Genomic DNA, 19,102 nt, shown 5'->3' on the forward strand with positions numbered 1-19,102 from the left:
TAGGAGCTGTTTATATATTGTGAATGTGAATCCTTTATTACATACACGATTTTCAGATATTTTCCCCTGTTCTGCAGTTGCCTTTACACTCACTTGATAATGCCTTTTCATTTACAATAGTCTTTTTTATTTTTTTTTATTTTAATGAACTCAAATTTGTTTTTCTTTTGTTGCCTGGGCTTTGGTGTTATTTTTAGGAATCATTGTCAAATCCAATGTCATGAAGCTTTTGCCCTAAGTTTCTTGTAGTTTCCCATTTCTAGGTCTTACAATTAAGTCTTTGGCCCATTTTGAATTAATTATTATATATGGTGTTAGGTAAGGGTCCAGCTTTGCTCTTTTTTGCATGGGGATATTCATTTTCCCCAGCATGTTTGATTGAAGAGACAATCAGTCCTTTCTCCAATGAATGGTCTTGAAACACTTATTGAATATCATTTGAACATATATTTGAGAATTTATTTCTGTGCTCTTTATTCTATTCCATTTATATGTATGTTTATCTTTGGGCCTCTGTTTTGATTACTGTAGCTTGGTAGTAAGTTTTAAGCGAAAGTGTGAGTCTTTCAACTTTGTATTTTTTCAGTGTTATTTGGCTGTTCTGGACCTCTAGAGATCCCACATGATTTTAAGATGGATTTTTTGACTTTTGCAAAATCCATCATTATTTTGACTGGGATTGCATTGAATCTGTAGATCACTTTGGGTAGTATTGCCATCTTAACAATATTCTGATATGAGTACACCTACACCACTTCTCTTTTGGTTCAGTTTTTATAAAATATTTTTTCTACCCATTATTTTGATATGGAATGGAATGTTTTTGTATGTATGGAATATGTTTTCTATACATTTACTCACCCTATTTGTGTTGCCGATCTAAAGTGAATCTCCTGCAGTGCACAATGGGCGCGTGCGTGCACATGCACGCTCGCACGAAGTTGGACAATTCAGTTCAACAACTAGAAAAAGTGCTACATACCTCATTGCTGAATATCACTACAGTCACCTTCAAAGTACTCCCCTTGGGAAGCTATTCACTGACACTAGTGCCCAGTCCACCCTGCAAAATAATTTTGGAACTTTCTGGAATTGCCATGAGAGCTATTGTCATATTACCCATGATGTCCTGAATGTCATCAAAATGGCTTCCTTTCAATTTTCCTTTTACCTTTGGCTAAAGAAAGAAGTTAGGGGGCCAGATCAAGTGAGTAGAGAGGATGTTCCAATACAATTATTTGTTTTTTGGCTAAAAACTCCCTCACAGACAGTACCGTTTGATCTGGTGCATTGTCGTGATGCAAGAGCCATGAATTGTTGGCGAAAAGTTCAGGTCATCTAACTTTCTCATGCAGCCTTTTCTGCACTTCCAAATAATAAACTTGGTTAACTGTTTCTCCAGCTGGTACAAATTCATAATGAAAAACCCTCTGATATAAAAAAAAAAAAAAAAATTAGGAAATTCGTTGCAACAATTCGTGAACTGAATTGTCAGACCTGGTGCGTGTGTGTGTGTGTGTGTGTGTGTGTGTGTGTGTGTAGGATCATGTATTTACTAACTTACATTTTTGTTGTGATGGTATGACATATCATCATATTAGTTTGAGATGTACTTTGAAATACTTCGGTACATGTATGTGAAATGAAATCACCAAAATAAGTCTAGTAAATATCTGTCAAAACTCATAGTTGCACATGGTTTTCTGTGATGAAACTTTTAAGTACTATTGCCTTAGCAACTGTCAAATACACAATACACTATTATTAGTGACATTTTGCTACATTACATCCCCAGAACTTATCTTTTAATCAGAAGTTTCTACCTTTTTTTATTTAATTAAAGGTTATTGGGATGATATGGTTAGTAATTATATAGGTTTCAGGTATACAATTCTGTAATACATCATCTATATATCACATTGTGTGTGCATCACCCAGAGTCAGTTCTCCTTCCATCACCATAATTTGATCCCTTTTATCCTCATTCACCACCCTGCTGTCCCCTTACCCTCGGGTAACCACTAAACTATTGTCTGTGTCTATGAGATTTTGTTTCTTTATTTGTTTGTCTTGTTCCTTTGTTTTCAGTTTTATATCACATACTGTGAAATCATATGGTTCTCATATTTTTCTACCTGACTTATTTCACTTATCATAATATTATCAGATCCATCCATTTTGTCACAAATGGCACTATTTCATTTTTTCTTATATTGTGGAGTAGTATTCCATAGTGTATATAACCACATCTTCTTTATCCATTCATCTGTTGAAGAACTTAGATTGTTTCCATGTCTTGGCTATCATAAATAAACCTGCAATGAGCATCAGAGCACAAATGCCTTTATGGATAAATGTTTTCAAATTTTTGGGGTAGATACCCAGGAGTGGGATTGCTGGGTTATGTGGTAATTCTAGTCTTAATTTTTTGGGGAACCTCCACACTGCCTTCCGTAACAACTGCACCAATCTTCATTTCCATCAACAGTGTATGAGGGTTCCTTTTTCTCCACAGCCTCTCCAACACGTGTTATTATTGGTTCTGTTGATGAACTCATTGTAAATGTCGTGAGGTAATATTGTAGTTTTTATTGCATTCTCTGTTGATTAGGAATGTTGAACATGTTTTCATATGTATATTGACCATCTATGTCTTCGTTGGATAAATATCTGTTTAGGTCCTCTGCCCACTTTTAAATTGGATTGTTTGCTTTTTGTTGTTCAGTTGTATGCATTCCTTATATATTTTGGATATTAGACTCTTATCAGAGACATTGTTCACAAAAATTTTCTCCTGTTCGGTTGGTTGCCTCATTATTTTGTCGGGTTTTTTTGTTTTGTTTTGTTTTTCTGTGCAGAAGCGTTTTTAGTTTGAAATAGTCCCATTCTTTTGTGTTATCTTTTACTTCCCTTGCGTTTGAATTCAAATATATAAAACCTCTTTGAACCCAAAGTCCATAGTTTAGTACCTATGTTTTCTTCTGTGCAGTTTATTGTTTCAGGTCTTATGTTTAGGTTTTGATCCATTTTGAGTTAATTTTGGTACACAGTGACAGATAGCAGTCCAGTTTCATTATTTCGCACGTGGCTTTCCAAATCACCAAGCACCATTTACTGAAGAGGCTGTCTTTTCTCCATTGTGTATTTTTGGCTCCTTTGTCAAAACTTATCTGTCCATATTTGTGTGGTTTTATTTCTGGGTTCTCAATTCTGTTCCATTGGTCTATGTGTCTGTTTTTCTGCCAATACCATGCTGTTTTGATTATTGTTGCCCAGTACTACAAGCTGACATCAAGGAGTGTAATACCACCAGCAGTGTTCTTTTTCCTTTGGATTGCTTTGGCTATTCAGGGACTTCGGTGGTTCTATACAAATTTGATAATTTTTTATTACATTTTTTTTAAAGATGCCATTGGGATTTTGATGGGGATTACATTAAATCTGTATTTTGCTTTGGGTAATATGGCCACTTTAACTATGTTGATTCTTCCAATCCGTGAACATGGAATGTCTTTCATTTGTATGTGTCTTCTTCAATTTCTTTGAAAAATGTTCTATAGTTTTCAGTACATAAGTCTTTCACATCCTTGAAAGTTTATTCCTAGGTAGTTTATTCTTTTTGTGGCAATTGCAAAAGGAATTGTTTTTTTGTATTTCTTTTTCTGGAATTTCATTGTTAGTATATAGGAATGCAATGGACTTTTGTATGTTCATTTGGTAGCCAGCAACTTTATAGTACTTGGTGGAGTCTTTAGGGTCTTCTATATAGAGCATGGTATGTTCAGCAAAAGGTGATAATTTAACCTCTTCATTACTAATTTGTATGTCTTTTATTTCTTTCCCTTGCCTGATTGCTCTGGCTTGGACTTCCAATACTATGTTGAAAAGCAGAGGTGATAGGAGACAGCCCTGTCATATTCCTGAACATAGAGCAAAGGACTTCTGTTTTCACCATTAATTATGATATTAGATGAGGGTTTGTCATATGTGGCCTTTATTATGTTAAGGTATTTTCCTTCTATACCCATTTTCTCTTTGCACTGTTTCAGATTCTCCGGTGATGAGGGACTTCCTGGAAAGTGGGCTTCTCCTCTGTGAGTAGGTTGCCTGAATCCCAGGTCACTACCTCTTTTGGTTGTAATGGAGAGCTTCTGAGGTCCCAAAGCACTTTTTGCAACTAGATTCAGAGTCTCTGTGTTTCAGTGGCTCTCTTTACCCCTTCATTGATTTGTGCAGAAAGGTGTCAGTTGTGAGAGGTGGCTCTGAGCAATTGCGACCACCACCTCCCAGTAGTGTTGCCCCTACAGTTCCTTCCCTGTCATGGTAATTAGTTCACTTTTAGTCTATGACTGCTGGCCTGCATTTTTCAGAGCTGTAAATATTCTGTTCTTTTGATCTGACACTGCTACCTTTTCTTCTGGAGTCTACTTTTAGCACTGGGATCATGGGTTGAGCTCTGGGAAGGTAGTGAAGGTTTGGCCAGCCTCCATATCTATGGCTACTGTTTTCTGCTTGTCACCCTTCTTCCTTCAGGGTTTGCTCCATGGTCCCTAAGGTGAGCATTGGGTACAGCCTTGTTGCATGCTGATTCCTCAGCTAGGATTGTGAGCCATAGGGGGTGCGCTTTCCTCTCCAGCAAATGCTATAAGCTCTGGAATGCAGGGAGCTCTGCACTGAGGTCTGTGTCCTGTGGCCCAGGTCTCTGCACTTCTCCTTCTCCCTCTCCCGCTTGTCTAATTTGCCTTCTTTAGATGATTCTAATTGCAGGTCTGTCATGCATTCCTGTGTGCTTTGCAGAGAGTCCTTTGTTCAATTACAGCTGTTCACTTTGTTGTAAGCTCCCGGGGATTTCACAGCATCATTTCTGTGACATAATCCCCAGTATTGTTCTTGTCATTGATTTTGTTTCATTTGATATTGTTAGGGAGAAAATGCTTGATATGATTTTCATTTTCTAAACTTCTTAAGACTTATTAAAACATCACATGCTCTGTCCTGAAGAATGTTCCATGTGCGTTTTAGAAGAATGTACATTCTGCTGCTTTTGGATAGAATGTTTGGTATGTGTTATGTCCTTTTAGACTAATGTGTTGTGTAAGTGTAATGTTTCTTACTGGTTTTTTGTTTGGACAGTCTCTTGATGAAAGTGGGGTAATATAAGTTTCCTATTGTTACTGTATTTCTCTTCCCCCTTTAGGTCTGTGAATGTTTGCTTTATATATGTAGGTGCTCCTTTTGGGTACATAAATATTTACAAATGAGATACCCTCTTGTTGGATTCACTGCTTAATCATTATATGATAACGTTTTTGTCTCTCATTATAACACTTGGCCTGACGTCTGTTTTTTTCTATATATGCATTGCTTTCCCAGGCTTTCTTTTGATTTCCAGTTGCATGTATTATCTTTTTCCTTACATTCATTATCAATCTGTGTCCCCTTAAAGATGATATGGATCTCTTGTTAGCAGCATGTAGTTGGCTGTGGTTTTTATCCAATCGCGCCTTCCTGTGTTTTGATTAGGAAAATTTAAATGTAAATGTCTATTTACATTTCAAGTAATTATTAATAGGTATATACTTATCATCCTTTTGTTATTTATTTTGGTTGTTTTGTAATTATCTTCTTTCTTTCTTCTCTCACTCTGTTCCTTTATGATTTGATGATTTCTGTAGTGATATGCTTAGTTTTTTTTTTCTGATTTTTCTTTTGTGTATCTAATATATAAGCTTTTGTGTTGTGATTACCCTGAGGCTTATATAAAATGACTGGTATTTCTCATAGTCTGTTTTAAGTTGATAACAACCTAAATTTGAACTAATTCTAAACTCTACATTTTAATTTCCCCACATTTTATGTTTTGAAGTCAAAATGTATATATTTTGTCTTGTGTGTTCATAAATATATCATTGTAGTTAGGCTTATTTTTAGTACTTTTCTCTTTTGGCCTTAATGCTAGCTTTATATGTCATTAATCCACCAATTTTACATTAGAATATTCTGAGTTTTACTGCATTTTTGCCTTTACTAGTGAGATATATAATTTCATATGTTTTTTTGTTGCTAATGAGTGTCCTTGTAATTCAGTTTAAAGAAGTCCTTTTAACATTTCTTTTATGGCCATTTTGTTGGTGATAAACTCCTTTAGCGCTTGCTTGTCTTACAAACTCTTTCTCTCTCCTTTGATTCAGAAGGACAACTTTGCTGGTGGTCGTTGTATTCTTAGCCACTATGTTTTTTACTTTTGGCAATTTGACTGAATATGCCTGTCTATTCTGGTATGCAATTTTTCCACTGAAAACCCACTGATGATTTAATGGGGTTTTATCATGTACACAACAAGTAGGTCTCTCCTTGTCTTAAGTTTTGACCGTTTTAATTAGTTAGTGTCTTGATGTGGGTATCTTTGGGTTCATATTACTTGTTATTCTCTGGGCTTTCTGGATCTGTTTGTCTGTTTCTTTTCCCAAGTTTGGAAAGTTTCCAGACATTGGTTCTTCAACTAACTGTTCTGTCCTATCTCTCTATCTTCTCCTGGGAACCATATAATGCAGCTGTTGGTGCACTTCATGTTGTCCCGTAACTCCCTTAAACTATTTTCACTTTTATCATTAATTTTTTCTGTTTCTGCTCTGATTTGGGTGAAATGCACTGTCCTGTCTTCGAGCTCACTTTTCCTTTTCTCAGCTTTATCCAGTCTGCTGTTGAACCCTCTGTTGTGTTTTTCAGTTTAGTCATTGTATTCTTCAACTTTGGGGCTTCTATTTTGTACTTCCTTATAGTTTTATGTCTTTGTTGAAATTCTCATTTGTTCGTCATTCCTCTCCTGAGCTTGGTGAGCATCTTTATGACTGTTATTTTGAAGTCTCTACCATGTAAATCATCTATCTCTATTTCATTAAGTTATTTTTTTTATCAGAGGTTTTAAGCATGTTCTTTTTTTGAAAGCTATTCCTTTTTTCCTTCACTTTCCTCCTCTCTCTATGTTGGCTTCTATGTGTTAGGTACAACAGACACCTCTTTCAGTTTTCTAAGAGTGTCCTTGTGTAGGAGATGCACCTGATTCAATCTTGCCCTAGCTCTTAGTTGTCTGCCAAACTCGTCTGATTATCCAAAGAGGCTATTTTATTCTTAGTGACACCTAGTAGTTGTGGGCGTGACAAGATCTGTTAGTGTCCCTGTGGGGACAGAGTGCCAGAGAGCAGTTTCCAGGCTCTCGGCATCACATGGCGGGGGGTGCTGGCTCAGGTAATGGTTGGCCGTTGGCTGTAGCCGCTTGACCAATTGGCTGCTGATATGACTTCTGAGACTGCGTTGGTTGGTTGGTTGGTTGGCTGGTTGGCAGGCAGAGAAGTAGACGGCGGATTGCGGATCATGTGGATCCTACTTCGTGTATCTCACCCAGCCGCCAGCAAGAATATAGTGGTATGACTCTGCTATCTATGCTCCGTTGGTGTTCCTTTTTGGCCTCACCATATCCTGCGTTCTTACCTGGGGAGCAGGACCAGACACCTAACGCGAGTCCATGCATGACAGATGGCGCAAGGAGCAGGGTATAGTGTCGGCCGAAACTCTCCGAAAGGTAATGGAACAGTTTATACATATGAAAACTCAGTTTCAGAAGGCCCTTGAGGTGCTGTGCCAGGAACGGGAGTCGTCGTCTGCTGGGAGACTCGAGCCTCCAGATGGCACTCCACCCTCTTGGCCATAGAAGGCATGGCCTTCCTTTTGGTAATCTGCTGCTGCTGTAGGCTCTGAGGGTTGCGGACATCTTGCACTGAGGCCTCCACCCAATCCGACGCCTGGCACAGTGCGCAGGATTCCGTCCAGGTAGAAATGGCGTCTTTTACTCTGGGCAGGAGGACATGTGGCCCCCATACAGTGTGTGGTACCCGGTAGCCACTGTTCGCTGAAGTTGGACTCCCCGAGGAGGGTTGGGAAGACATGGATGGCTCTCTGGCCAGTGTGGAGAGGCTCTACAGGTTCTAGCTATGCAGTTGCCAGAGGAGGTGAAGGCTACAGCTGGTCATGTGGGATGGATGTTCCCCACCACCTTGCGTGGTAACATGGAAGACACACTTAATGAAATAGCTCAAATGCCGGATCAGCAGCCCCGGGGGGAGGTGTCAGAAACTTGGGACCGTGGGTTGGGAGGAGGTTCTCACCATCGTGCATCATAACTCGGAGGAAACGCTTGCTAGAATAGCCCACGTGCAGGACCTAGTGTCCCGGTGGTAGGCGCTGGAAGCTTGGGTCCGCTTGTTAGAGGATGAGCCACACAGTGGAGACTGAGGCAGAGGCGGATGACGCAAGTGGAGATAGTGTAACTCCCAGCCCCCAAGCCCAGGCCATCTTGAAGCAAAAGGTAAAGCATGAGCATCCTTTGGGCCCCGGGTGCATGCTGCCAGTAAACCAGCTGTGACTGAGTTTACAACCTATATCCCTTACACACCCACTGAGTTGCAGGAGCTGGGGAGGTGGTGCCGAGGGAGCCCTGGAGAGCCAGTCTCGACTTGGCTATTACGTTTATAGGATGAGGGAGCAGACAACATTCTCTGCTCCCCAGGCGAGATGGAAAACTAGCCTTTGTGACAGTGCATCCGTCCCTGCAACAAAGGTTACAGACTTGCCATAGGTTGGCCCAAGACCAGGGCAACCACTCTCTAATGGAGTGGCTCACTGCTGTGGTACACACAGTATGGGGAGAGGCTGGCGAGTTGCCAGAAACTGAGTAAATGGCAATCGCATACTGAACTTACATCAACCGTGAAATGGGTATGAGACATGCTATCTTCAACCCTAATATGCGGGGGCCGGACGTCGAGCGTTTTACAACCAGCATGAGAGATCTGGTTTTGGATACTACCACTGCAAGTGCTTTTGGATCCGTGGTTGCCATTCTTATGTCCTATGTGGGGAGGCAGATCCATGAAGTTATCATTGCCATGGCCACCCTAGGCGATGTTGAAAGCCAGCGGCAAATGAAGTTGAGACAGTAGGTCGGAGAAGTTAAGCCAAAAGTAAGGGGCAAAAGTGCGGGCTTCAGAGAGTAACACGCACGCAGATGTGGCGTGATATCATGGCAGCAAGGGTTGATCGGGAGAAAATAGACTGACAGTCCAATGCACTCTTGTTGGAACTTTGGAAACAGTTGCATCTGGAACAGCAATTCCGGCCAAGGCTAAAGGAGAAGCCTGGGAAAGCGCGACCCGTGTCCCTCCAGGACTTCACGTAACCGATTGAGGCCAACTTCTGTCAGCTTGATTAGAGGTGGGGCCAAGGTACCTGGTCAGAGGGGACAAGCGGGGAACAGAGGCCCCGCGGGGACCAGAGGCCCCACGTGGAAATGTCCATATATTGGTCCCCTTCTAATGTGCAGAGGGTTTTGGCCCTAGTTGACACTGGCGCAGACTGCAGTCTTGTTTATGAGAACCCTGGCTGTGCCCAGGAAGTCTCACTGTGCCCAGAAAGACTGGTGGTACCCTGAGAGCCCTGGCTATGTCCAGGAAGTCTCGCTGTGCCCAAAAGGACTGGCAGTGCCCTGGGAGCTCTGGCTGTGCCCAGAAAGTAGGTGGACATTGAGGGACACCCTGTGGGACATTACTTGAATTGGACTGGGACCTTTTTTTTTTGTGAGCTTGGTTCCTGACACAGGGCCCCTTGCGGAAGATGTTTGTAGCGTAGATTGTGAGGCGAGACCCTGGAGGGGTGGAATTTAGGGACAGAGTCCCAGAGTGCAGTTTCTAGGCCCTTCCTCGAGTGGGGGTGTGCTGACTCGGGTGGTGGTCGGCCATTGGCTGTAGCCAGTTGGCCATTTGGCTGCTGATGTAACTGTTGTGGCTGCGTTGGTTGGTTGGTTGGCAGGCAGAGAAAAGCAGACAGTGGATTGCAGATTGAGTGGATCCTACTTAATGTGTCTCACCCAGCCGCCAGCAAGAATATAGTGGTACAACTCCCCGATCTATGCTCTGTTGGAGTTCCTTTTTGGCCTCACCATATCCTGCATTCTTATGTGGGGAGTGGGATCAGAGACCCCGCATGAGTCCCTGCATTACACTCCCGAAGTGAAGGATCTCCATCAGCACCTGGATTCAGGCTGATTGGAAGTCAAGCTCTGAGGTAACAGCTTTCAGTGTACCCAAATATAGTCTTTCAGGGGAATACTGGGAGGCAGCCATTTCTATCTACCCTGTCTGTGCTGAGCCCTTGGGTGGTCTCCAATTAAGAACTGTTTCTTTGTTTGCTACCATCCCGTTTAGCCCATGAATTCATGTCCTGCTGGCCACCAGAGCTAGGCTATCAAGGGATATGTCCTCTGGGTGGCCTACACAAAAGCAGTGGCTCTTTTTTTGGAGACACTGATGACCTGGGGTATGACAGAGGGAGAGTATGAAGATGGTCATTCTGTCATCCCAGGTCTCTGGAAAGGAGTATAGTGAGCAGGGAACACACACGATGTGTGTTCACTTAGACACCATCCCCTCAGTCCAGAGCTATGATGGTATGCTAACAGGCCTTGTTCCCAGAACAATTGGGAGTGCATTTCAGTGTGCTGTCACTTCCTAGTGCTGCGGGAGGGGCATGCATCGATGACAGGAACTGGTTGTCTATTTTACCAGTCTTATGGAACCTGCCATTTCAAGCCCCAGTGGCCTTCAGAGCGAGGTGATCAAGGGGTACCCCCTGGGTGGCAACTGCAGAAATCGAGGTGCCAGATAAGTGCACTAGCTCCATTTGGGACACATTGGTGACCTGGTACAAGGCAGAGATTCAGCGCAAACACGGCACTCACCGTCCCTCATTCCCCGAGAGTACCTTTAAAGACCTTTAGTCCTGTGCCAAACCAGAAGTCTACTCCTCAGGCTGAAGTGCTAAGGCAAGCAAGTAGGCCTCGTTCACAGACAGATAGAGGATGTGCATCCATATGCGGTCTGTGCAGTGCCCCAGGAAGAGTAGCTACCCAAGAACTGTCTCTCCATTTCTTATAGTCACATGGGACCCATGAACACAAGCCCCAGCAGAATCATGCAGTAGGAAGTGTCTGCTTCTGGGAGATTGTCACAAAATCTAGGGCACTGGAAGTAAAAACCAGAGCACCAGACAGGTAAATACACTTCCACTCCAGTACATAATAAGCATAGTGTAGCAGAGTAAGAGAGTGAAGATCGTGCCCAATCTCCCTAGAAGATAACAGTGGCCCTTCAATGTGTGTTTAATTAGATGTCTGCTTCTCAGGCTATAGCTATACAGATCAATTAATAGGCCTTTTCAGAGAAAGACTGGGATTTCAGTCAGGTGCCTCTGCGCTGAACCCTGGGGTTGGTTACTTCATTAGTCTGCACACACGTGTCCTTTAAGACATGTTTCTCAGTTCTATGTAGCCATTTTGGTGTCTTGGATGCAAGACCATTTGGCTTTCAAATTCAGATGTTCGGGGACTTGTCTCTAATGCACAGGTTTAAAAATTTCAGGTGTCCATATAGGGTTCCGTGTATTGTAGACTTGGTGTGTTCATGGGAGAGAGTAAATTCAGGATCCTGTTACCATCTTGAACTGGAATCGACCAGGAGAGTAAAGGGCACAGGTGCCAACCACAAAGCTTTCTATCTGATGAAGGCTTTCCACTAGCTTTTCTTAACTTTGGAGGAGCTTAGATCGGGTTTTTAACCCATTCTACCAGAGTGTGCTTTTGATTGGAGAATTTAATTCATTTACATTTAAAGTAATTATTGATAGGGAAGGGCTGATTTTTGTTTTTTAATCACCGTACTGTTGGTTTCTGCATTGCTGTCTGTGTTTTCAGTTTGTTTTTGCTATGATTTAATTCTCTTATTTTCTTTTTTTCCTTCTTTGTATATTTTGTAGCCAATTTTTGGTGGTTATTATGGGGATTGCATTTAACATACTGATGTTGCTGACACTGTTTAGCATTTATACAAGATTACATTCAAAAGCATACAGGACTCTCTTTTCCCTATACTGCTCTGTCTCCACCCACTTGCAGTTACTAATGTCACAGAATTACCCATGTATGCATTGTGTGTCCAAAATAAGTGAGTTGTTAGTAAAATGTTTTGTTTCTCAATTTATATAGAAATACAAGTGGAGTACATACCACAATTGCAATAACCGTAGTTTTATAGTTGCCCACATGTTTACAATTACTGCAAGTATTTATTTCTTCGTACTACTTTGAGTTCTGTCTCACATTCTTTCATTTCAACCTGCAGGACTGCCTTGAGCATTTCTTCCATGGCAGGTCTAGTGATCTTAACCTCCCTTGGCTTTTGTTTATCTGGGGATGTTTTTGTTTCTCCCTCATTTGTGAAGGACAGTTTTATCAGGTACAGGATTCTCAGTTGAGAGTTTGTTATCCTGTCCCCACCCCACCAGTTTGGAGGTCACTGACTGCTATCCTCACCATCTCTGCTGAGAAGTTAGCTGATGATAACTATATGAAGGACCCTTTAATGTGGTAAGTCACTTTTCCTCTTGCTGCTTTCAAAATCTCTTTGTCTTTGGCATTGGACAATTTTATCCTCCATGGAGTCCAGCGGGCTTTTTGGATTTGTGAATTCATATTTCATATCAAATATGGGAAATTTTTGTCCTTTATTTCTTCAAATAATCTCTCTGTCCATTACCCTGTTCATTCTCAGACTGTACTATACATATGTTGGTCTACTTGATTGTGTCCCTCATGCCCATTAGGCTTTAGAGTGTTCATCTCTTTTTACTTTCTGTTCCATGGAGTTGATCATTTCCATTGTCGTATCTTGAAGTTCACTTCTTTTTTCGTCTGCCTGTTCAAAAGTTTTCTAGAATCCATTTAGTGAATTTCTCGTTTCCTTGATTTTACTTTTCAGCTCCAGGGGTTTGTTTTTGTTTGTTTGTTTTTTGTTGTTCTTGTTCCTTTTTATGTTTTCTTTCTCATTACTGATTATTCCATTTTATATTTACATTGTTTTCCTTACTTTGTCCACTTTTTCCTTTAGTTTTGGGCATTTTAAATACAGTTATGTTTAAATTGTTGCTAATTCTGCCATCTGTTCTTCCTCTGGGGCATTTTCTGTTGATTTATTTTTTTCCTTTGAATGTGTCGTATTTTCCTGTTTCTTTGTAGGCTTTATTATCTTTCGTTGTTCTAAATGGGGCATTTGAATTTTACTGTGTGGCAATTGTAGATATTAGAGTCTCTACTTTTACCAAGGTTTGCTGTTTTTGTTTTGTATTCTTTTGTTGTTGTTGTTGTTGTAGAATGTCTTCATGTTGGAGATCAGCCTGAGATGCAAACTTAAATTTTTCTCAGGTTTTCTTTGTTCCTGGGTTGCATGGTGACTTTTTCAATTTCTCAAGGTATGCGAATGCCCCAGCACATAAATACCTGGCACCCCAAAGGGTAAAAGAGGATACATAAAGTGAAAATAATAATTAATAAACTTGGCTCTGATTCCGTAAATCACCTGCATGCCTATTCACATATAGGCAGTTATAACAATGGTGTCCCATGTCTGTGTCTGCACCTTTATGATCACATATATTAATTAGCCATCAGAACACAGATCCCTGATATTTAGAGCACTACTGTGCCCCTATTGTCTGCTCTGACCTTCTGTAAACCACTCCAGGGGTGTTACTATGGACACCTGACATGGTGCTGTGGAGTGGAAGAATGAGTAGCTGCTACAACAGTGTTGGCTTAAATTAACTATAATTACCACAATTTACTGGCCAAGGATTTCCCTGGAAAGTATAAAACTTTATGAATAGGCTTCAGAATTCTAAAATAATTATGTGAGACCATTTCTGCCAGTGCAATTGTTGTCTGCGTGTGGAAACAGATTCCTGGCTCTGTCTTCTCTTTCATCCTCTGTGACGTGACTTCAGCTTGTTTCTGGGCTGTTACTCCTTGACTGCCTCGTCAGTGTATCACCGTGGCCACCATCTTCTCTGGGTCACCTCATGTACCATAGGACCTCCAGAGTCACAAGTACAGCTATCCTATTCAAAGTCTTAACCACCATCAGTCCAGCATTCTTCCTGAAGGATTCCCTCCGCATTTATTCCCTCTACCACTGCAGCCACAAGTACATTGACTGTCTTACTTTCTCCTTGTCCATACCATCTTCTGTCTTTACATCTGCTTTCCCTTTAGATTTCCACACATCATAAAAATCACTCTCTTCAGGAATAATGATTTTTCCCTTTATTCACCCATTCCACTGGCCTGACGGAATTCCATCTCTGGTTATCAAAAAGTATAACCAGATAGATGAAACTGCAGCTAAGTCTTCATTTTGTGTGGTCATAATAATACCTCTTTCTTTTCAGTGACTACACTCTTATACAACCTCCACAGTGTTAGTTACTTTTCTTAATAACTATAAACCCTAGACTTCATTTTATCCTCTTTCCTTCTCAACAGATGACTGCCTTTTATTTCTCAGAGGAAAGAGAATCCATGAGATAGTCAGTGTATTCACATCAAATCTGTGACTTACTTGTGTCTATGCCCATCTTCTGGGGCTCTTGTTTACTTGTACATCATTTGTGTTTATTAGTTCAATGTCTAGTACCTAGTCAGTTATGGGAAATACGTCACCTTCAATGTAATAAGAGTCAATTCTCAGCTGCAACACCTGAATTACACCTCGTAATAACAAATTACGAGGTCAGACAATGAAGTTCGCAAACTCATTCTAGAAAAAGTGGCTACATACCTCGTTGCTTAGTGTCAATCACTACGGTCACCTTCGAAGTACTCCCCTTGGGAAGCTATGCACTGATGCCAGTGCCTAGTCTACCCTTCAAAGCAATTTTGGAACTCTTTTTCTGGAATGGCCACCAGAGCTGTCATCGGATACCCTTGATGTCGTTAATGTCATCAAAATGTCTTCCTTTCAGTAGTTCCTTTATCTTTGGGTAAAGAAAGAAGTCATTGGGGGCCAGATCAGGTGAGTAAGGAGGGTGTTCCAAGACAGTTATTTGTTTACTGGCTAAGAACTCCCTCACAGACAGTGCCGTGTGAGCTGGTGCATTGTTGTGATACAAGAGCCATGAATTGTTGGCGAAAAGTTCAGGTCATCTAACTTTTTCACACAGCCTTTTCAGTACTTCCACATAGTAAACTTGGTTAACTGTTTATTCAGTTGTTACAAATTCATCATGAATAATCCCTCTGATACCAAAAAAAGGTGAGCAACATCGTTGCAACAAGTTAGCAAACTTAATTGTCATACCTCCTACTACTACCATTAAAGAATACAGTTAAAATAGATGTGATAATATTTTGACCCATCTTTTTCTAAATGAGAACTTTTGTAGTGGGAAAGGAAGAGGTTGAGTTACAGATAATGCATGCAGAAAATATCGGCAGTTTAGGTGTGTTGTACACCTAAACTGATAGTCCGTGAAAGGAACAAAGGTAAAACTATTATGATTATTATTTCATTAAATTGATCAAGGAAACATTGGTTAATATCATTATATAAACTTTTGTTGTACAACATTACGATTTGATACCTGAATATGCTATATAGCATGCTCACCGACAAAGGTCTAGTTTACTCCCATTTCTATATTTTTGATCCCTTCACCCATGTGTGAATTTCAATGAAAGTATTCAGTGAAGCTGTACATATGTAACCCAATGAAAGTATTTTTAATATCTGCAAATATGTTGCTTGATAGGCTTCTTGGGCAGGTCATGTTGCTGTTGAGATGTTTGACCTGTCAACGTTTATTTTTCATGAAAGCTGTATTGAAGTTTCAGGAAGACTGCCATTTTTATCTATTAGTGTAAAATAAAATAATTTGCTCTCTAACTGTAAAATTGCTTTCCTCACTCACTAGGACTCCTGAAGACTGGTTATTTGTTTCAGTAACTAGCTTTTGTATATTACTGTAGAAAAGTAAACTAGATGGCATTGATTCGTAAGAATTTTCTTAAAAGATTTATTTTTGTTTTTAACAAAAAAGACATTCAGATTGGTTTTCTTCATACAGTTAATTGGATGCATGCTTTCCTTCACCAACTAAGAACGTAGTAGAAAAGATTCCATGACTGTAATTCTAATTCTTTCTCATGTGACTCAAGGTTCTTACTGTACATTCTACACTAGATCTTAGCCAAAAGGCCGAGACGCGATCTTACTATACTTTCTAAATGTAAAGTCCTTGCTATTTTAGCTGGAGGACAGCAGGAATGTTCAGAGGCAAATGAAGATTCTGCAGAAGAAGCAAGCCCAGATTGTGAAAGAGAAAGTTCATTTTCAGAGTGAACACAGCAAGGCTGCCTTGGCGAGAAGCAAACTAGAGTCTCTTTGCAGGGAACTTCAGCGTCACAACAAGACATTAAAGGTTAGTTTGTTCACTGTGCATCTATTTGAAGTAAATCCTTGCTTCACTTTTTTTAATGGGACTTAGTTACAATCATGGCTCCTGGGCTATTTCGAACCTCTAGTAGATTAGTTTCCTGAGAAGAGAGGGCTTGTCGGTTCTCAGACACCTACTACCTTGATGCGTATTTTGCTTGAGCTAGTGCTGTGTGATGAGGTCATTGTAAATCTAAGATTCCCTTTCTATGTAACTTTTGTTTTCAGATGCAAGGAAGAGCTCCTTCATGGTCCTCACATTTGATCACAGGGGACCTAGTGTCCTGCTCAGGAATGTTATATCCACAGTTTTCCTGCTTAGGAAGCTCAAGGTTGCCAAATATGCTGGTGGTCATTAATATAGTTGATTACCATGTCGTCCTTGCATAAGGAGTGAACAGTCTGGCTGAAGTGAAGAAACTAGTAGCAATAGACTTGAGTTGGAATGTGTTTGAGAATGAAAAGCAGGTTTTACAGCTCTGCTATGTATGCTGATTGGCTAGTTTACTTAACTACTCTCTGGCTTTCTTCAGCTGTTCAGTTGCTAAATACTTGAGACTGTTACTTTTGCCTTGATTGATGATAAAGCAAGAGGGAGCAGGTATCAAGATTTGCATTGACATGGAATGAAGGAAAGAGCAGAATAATTAGAAGTAATTCCCATGATGGAAACATGTCTGCTTGTAGCAATAGGTAAAAAGGTACAGTTGAAGTATGATTTCAAGTAAGCAGAATCTCTAATTACCCTATCACAGCAAACACCCACGGTCCTAGAATGCAGGACTGTTCATTAAACTAATCCTCACCTGGTATGAGGGTGTTCTTTTCCTTGCTTTTGAAACCTAGGATTTTGATAGAATAAAAGTAGATGGTTGTCCCCCCTTCCTCCATAGCAAGTCAACATTTTGACTGCACTGATAATTGTTTAGGTAAAAGTCTTTGATGCTTATCTCATAAGAAGAATTTTTTTTAAATACAGATTCATTTGTCCCTTGCCCTCTGTGGAATGGATGGTGTAACACAAAAAGTAAGCTGCTAGATGTGATAATCTCTTCAGGCTGATGTGATGTGGGTGATGGCCTACCTAACCACTGAGTAGGGTAGTTGGGAAAATAATGTGGAAGGAGCTAAGCGGACTCTGTGGAGAAGCTCCTCACTTGTACTTTAGTGCAGGAAATATCCATCCAGATGATCAGATTACCCTTATTTTATAGAAGGGTACTTTGTGTCTCTGATTATTTACTAAGGAAAATGTGGTTGCTTTTAAGTGAGAGCTTTCTTGTCATAGATCAGGAGAAGGAATTGTCTGTCAGAAGCAACACCTTGGGCAGCATTAAATGAACCCACAATGCTAGCAGTAGCATCTTTTTTGAGTACTTTAGCTATAGGTTTATTCTATTAACATTAATTATTTTGGATAATAAGGAAGAAAATATGCAGCAAGCACGAGAAGAAGAAGAAAGTCGTAAAAAAGCAACTTCACATTTCCAGTTTACTTTAAATGAAATCCAAGTACAGCTGGAACAGCATGAAATTCACAACACCAAACTCCAGCAGGAAAACATTGAATTGGGAGAGAAGCTGAAGACTCTCGTTGAGCAGTACACACTGAGGGAGGAGGTAAAGAAAGACGTTTTCTTTGTTTAGCTCATTTTACCATAAACTTCTCACTATTCATTGCTAACTTAAAACTAGTGTGATAGGACAGCGTTTTACAGCTTTTGTATGTGCACAGTGGAAGTCAGACACTTCTTAGGAAAGGACTAGGCACCATGTGAATGAAGGACTAATTGGGATTGTCACAGGAGTCAGTGGATTTGGACAAGTGAGGTAATTTTCGGGAGACATGTTAAATACTACTCATTTGCCATGTGATTTTAACATACAGGTTGATTTGCCCATATCCAGCCTAATAATAAATAAATATGTGGCCTCAAAATACTCAATATCTCAGATCTATGATAATCTGTTACAATGTATAAGTATCTTTGCGTTCCATCTACTATACTGTTTGGGAAAAAAATCCCACAATCCTTCTTTTAATCCATCACCCACTCCTCTTGGAGGCCACATACCCAGTGAAGAAAAACTTTATAGGAATGATCTCTGACTGCTAAACATGATCATTGTGTTTATTTTATAAGCTGTTCTCGGAGTCAGGTAGTGTCCAGATTGGAAGCCAACTTGGTATTAACCTGCTCATTTTAGTTTCCTTACTGAAAGTACAGGGTGTTAGAGGCTTTGGATTTTTCAAGGGATGCATCATTGCCTGCCTTTATTATTCTTTACCTATTAAAATGTTTCTTTTATTTACGTTGCACTCCTTACCTAAGCAGATTAAAAGTAATAATTTAAAAAACTGTGACCAACTGGGTAAATTATATATATATTTAAAAAACTGTGACCAATTGGGTAAATTATATATGTATTTTACTACCAGAAAAAGTATTGTGGCATTCATCCAGTTTCCAATTTTAGATTGCTTTAATTCATAGTTTTACATACAGCCTTTGAAAACATATTTAAGATTTTCAGTACTTTTCTAACTATTCCCTTCCATTTTTAAACAGCTGTCTAACTTCTTATGGAATGTTTGAAGCTTAAAGAAAGATGACATCACAGTAGCTTCAGAAATAGCCCACTTTTGTGGTTTTAAACAGTTTTCTAACTTCTTACGGAATGTTTGAAATTTAAAGGAAGATTACATCGTAATAGTTTCCCCATTTTTG

The 19,102-nt window shown here is 40.2% G+C and overlaps 1 protein-coding gene across 2 annotated transcripts in view; it reads left to right on the forward strand.

The window, feature by feature from the left end:
* Window positions 1–19,102, forward strand: part of LOC141569539 (gamma-taxilin-like) — a 79,024-nt gene that overhangs the window by 46,818 nt on the left and 13,104 nt on the right. For both annotated transcript variants that reach the window (XM_074323198.1, XM_074323197.1), the window contains 2 exons: window positions 16,189–16,359; window positions 17,799–17,993. In XM_074323198.1, the coding sequence (XP_074179299.1) occupies window positions 16,189–16,359; window positions 17,799–17,993 (366 nt within the window). The remainder of the gene's footprint in view (window positions 1–16,188; window positions 16,360–17,798; window positions 17,994–19,102) is intronic.

Source organism: Rhinolophus sinicus, chromosome X (genome assembly GCF_036562045.2).
Source record: "Rhinolophus sinicus isolate RSC01 chromosome X, ASM3656204v1, whole genome shotgun sequence".
Taxonomy (NCBI): domain Eukaryota; kingdom Metazoa; phylum Chordata; class Mammalia; order Chiroptera; family Rhinolophidae; genus Rhinolophus; species Rhinolophus sinicus.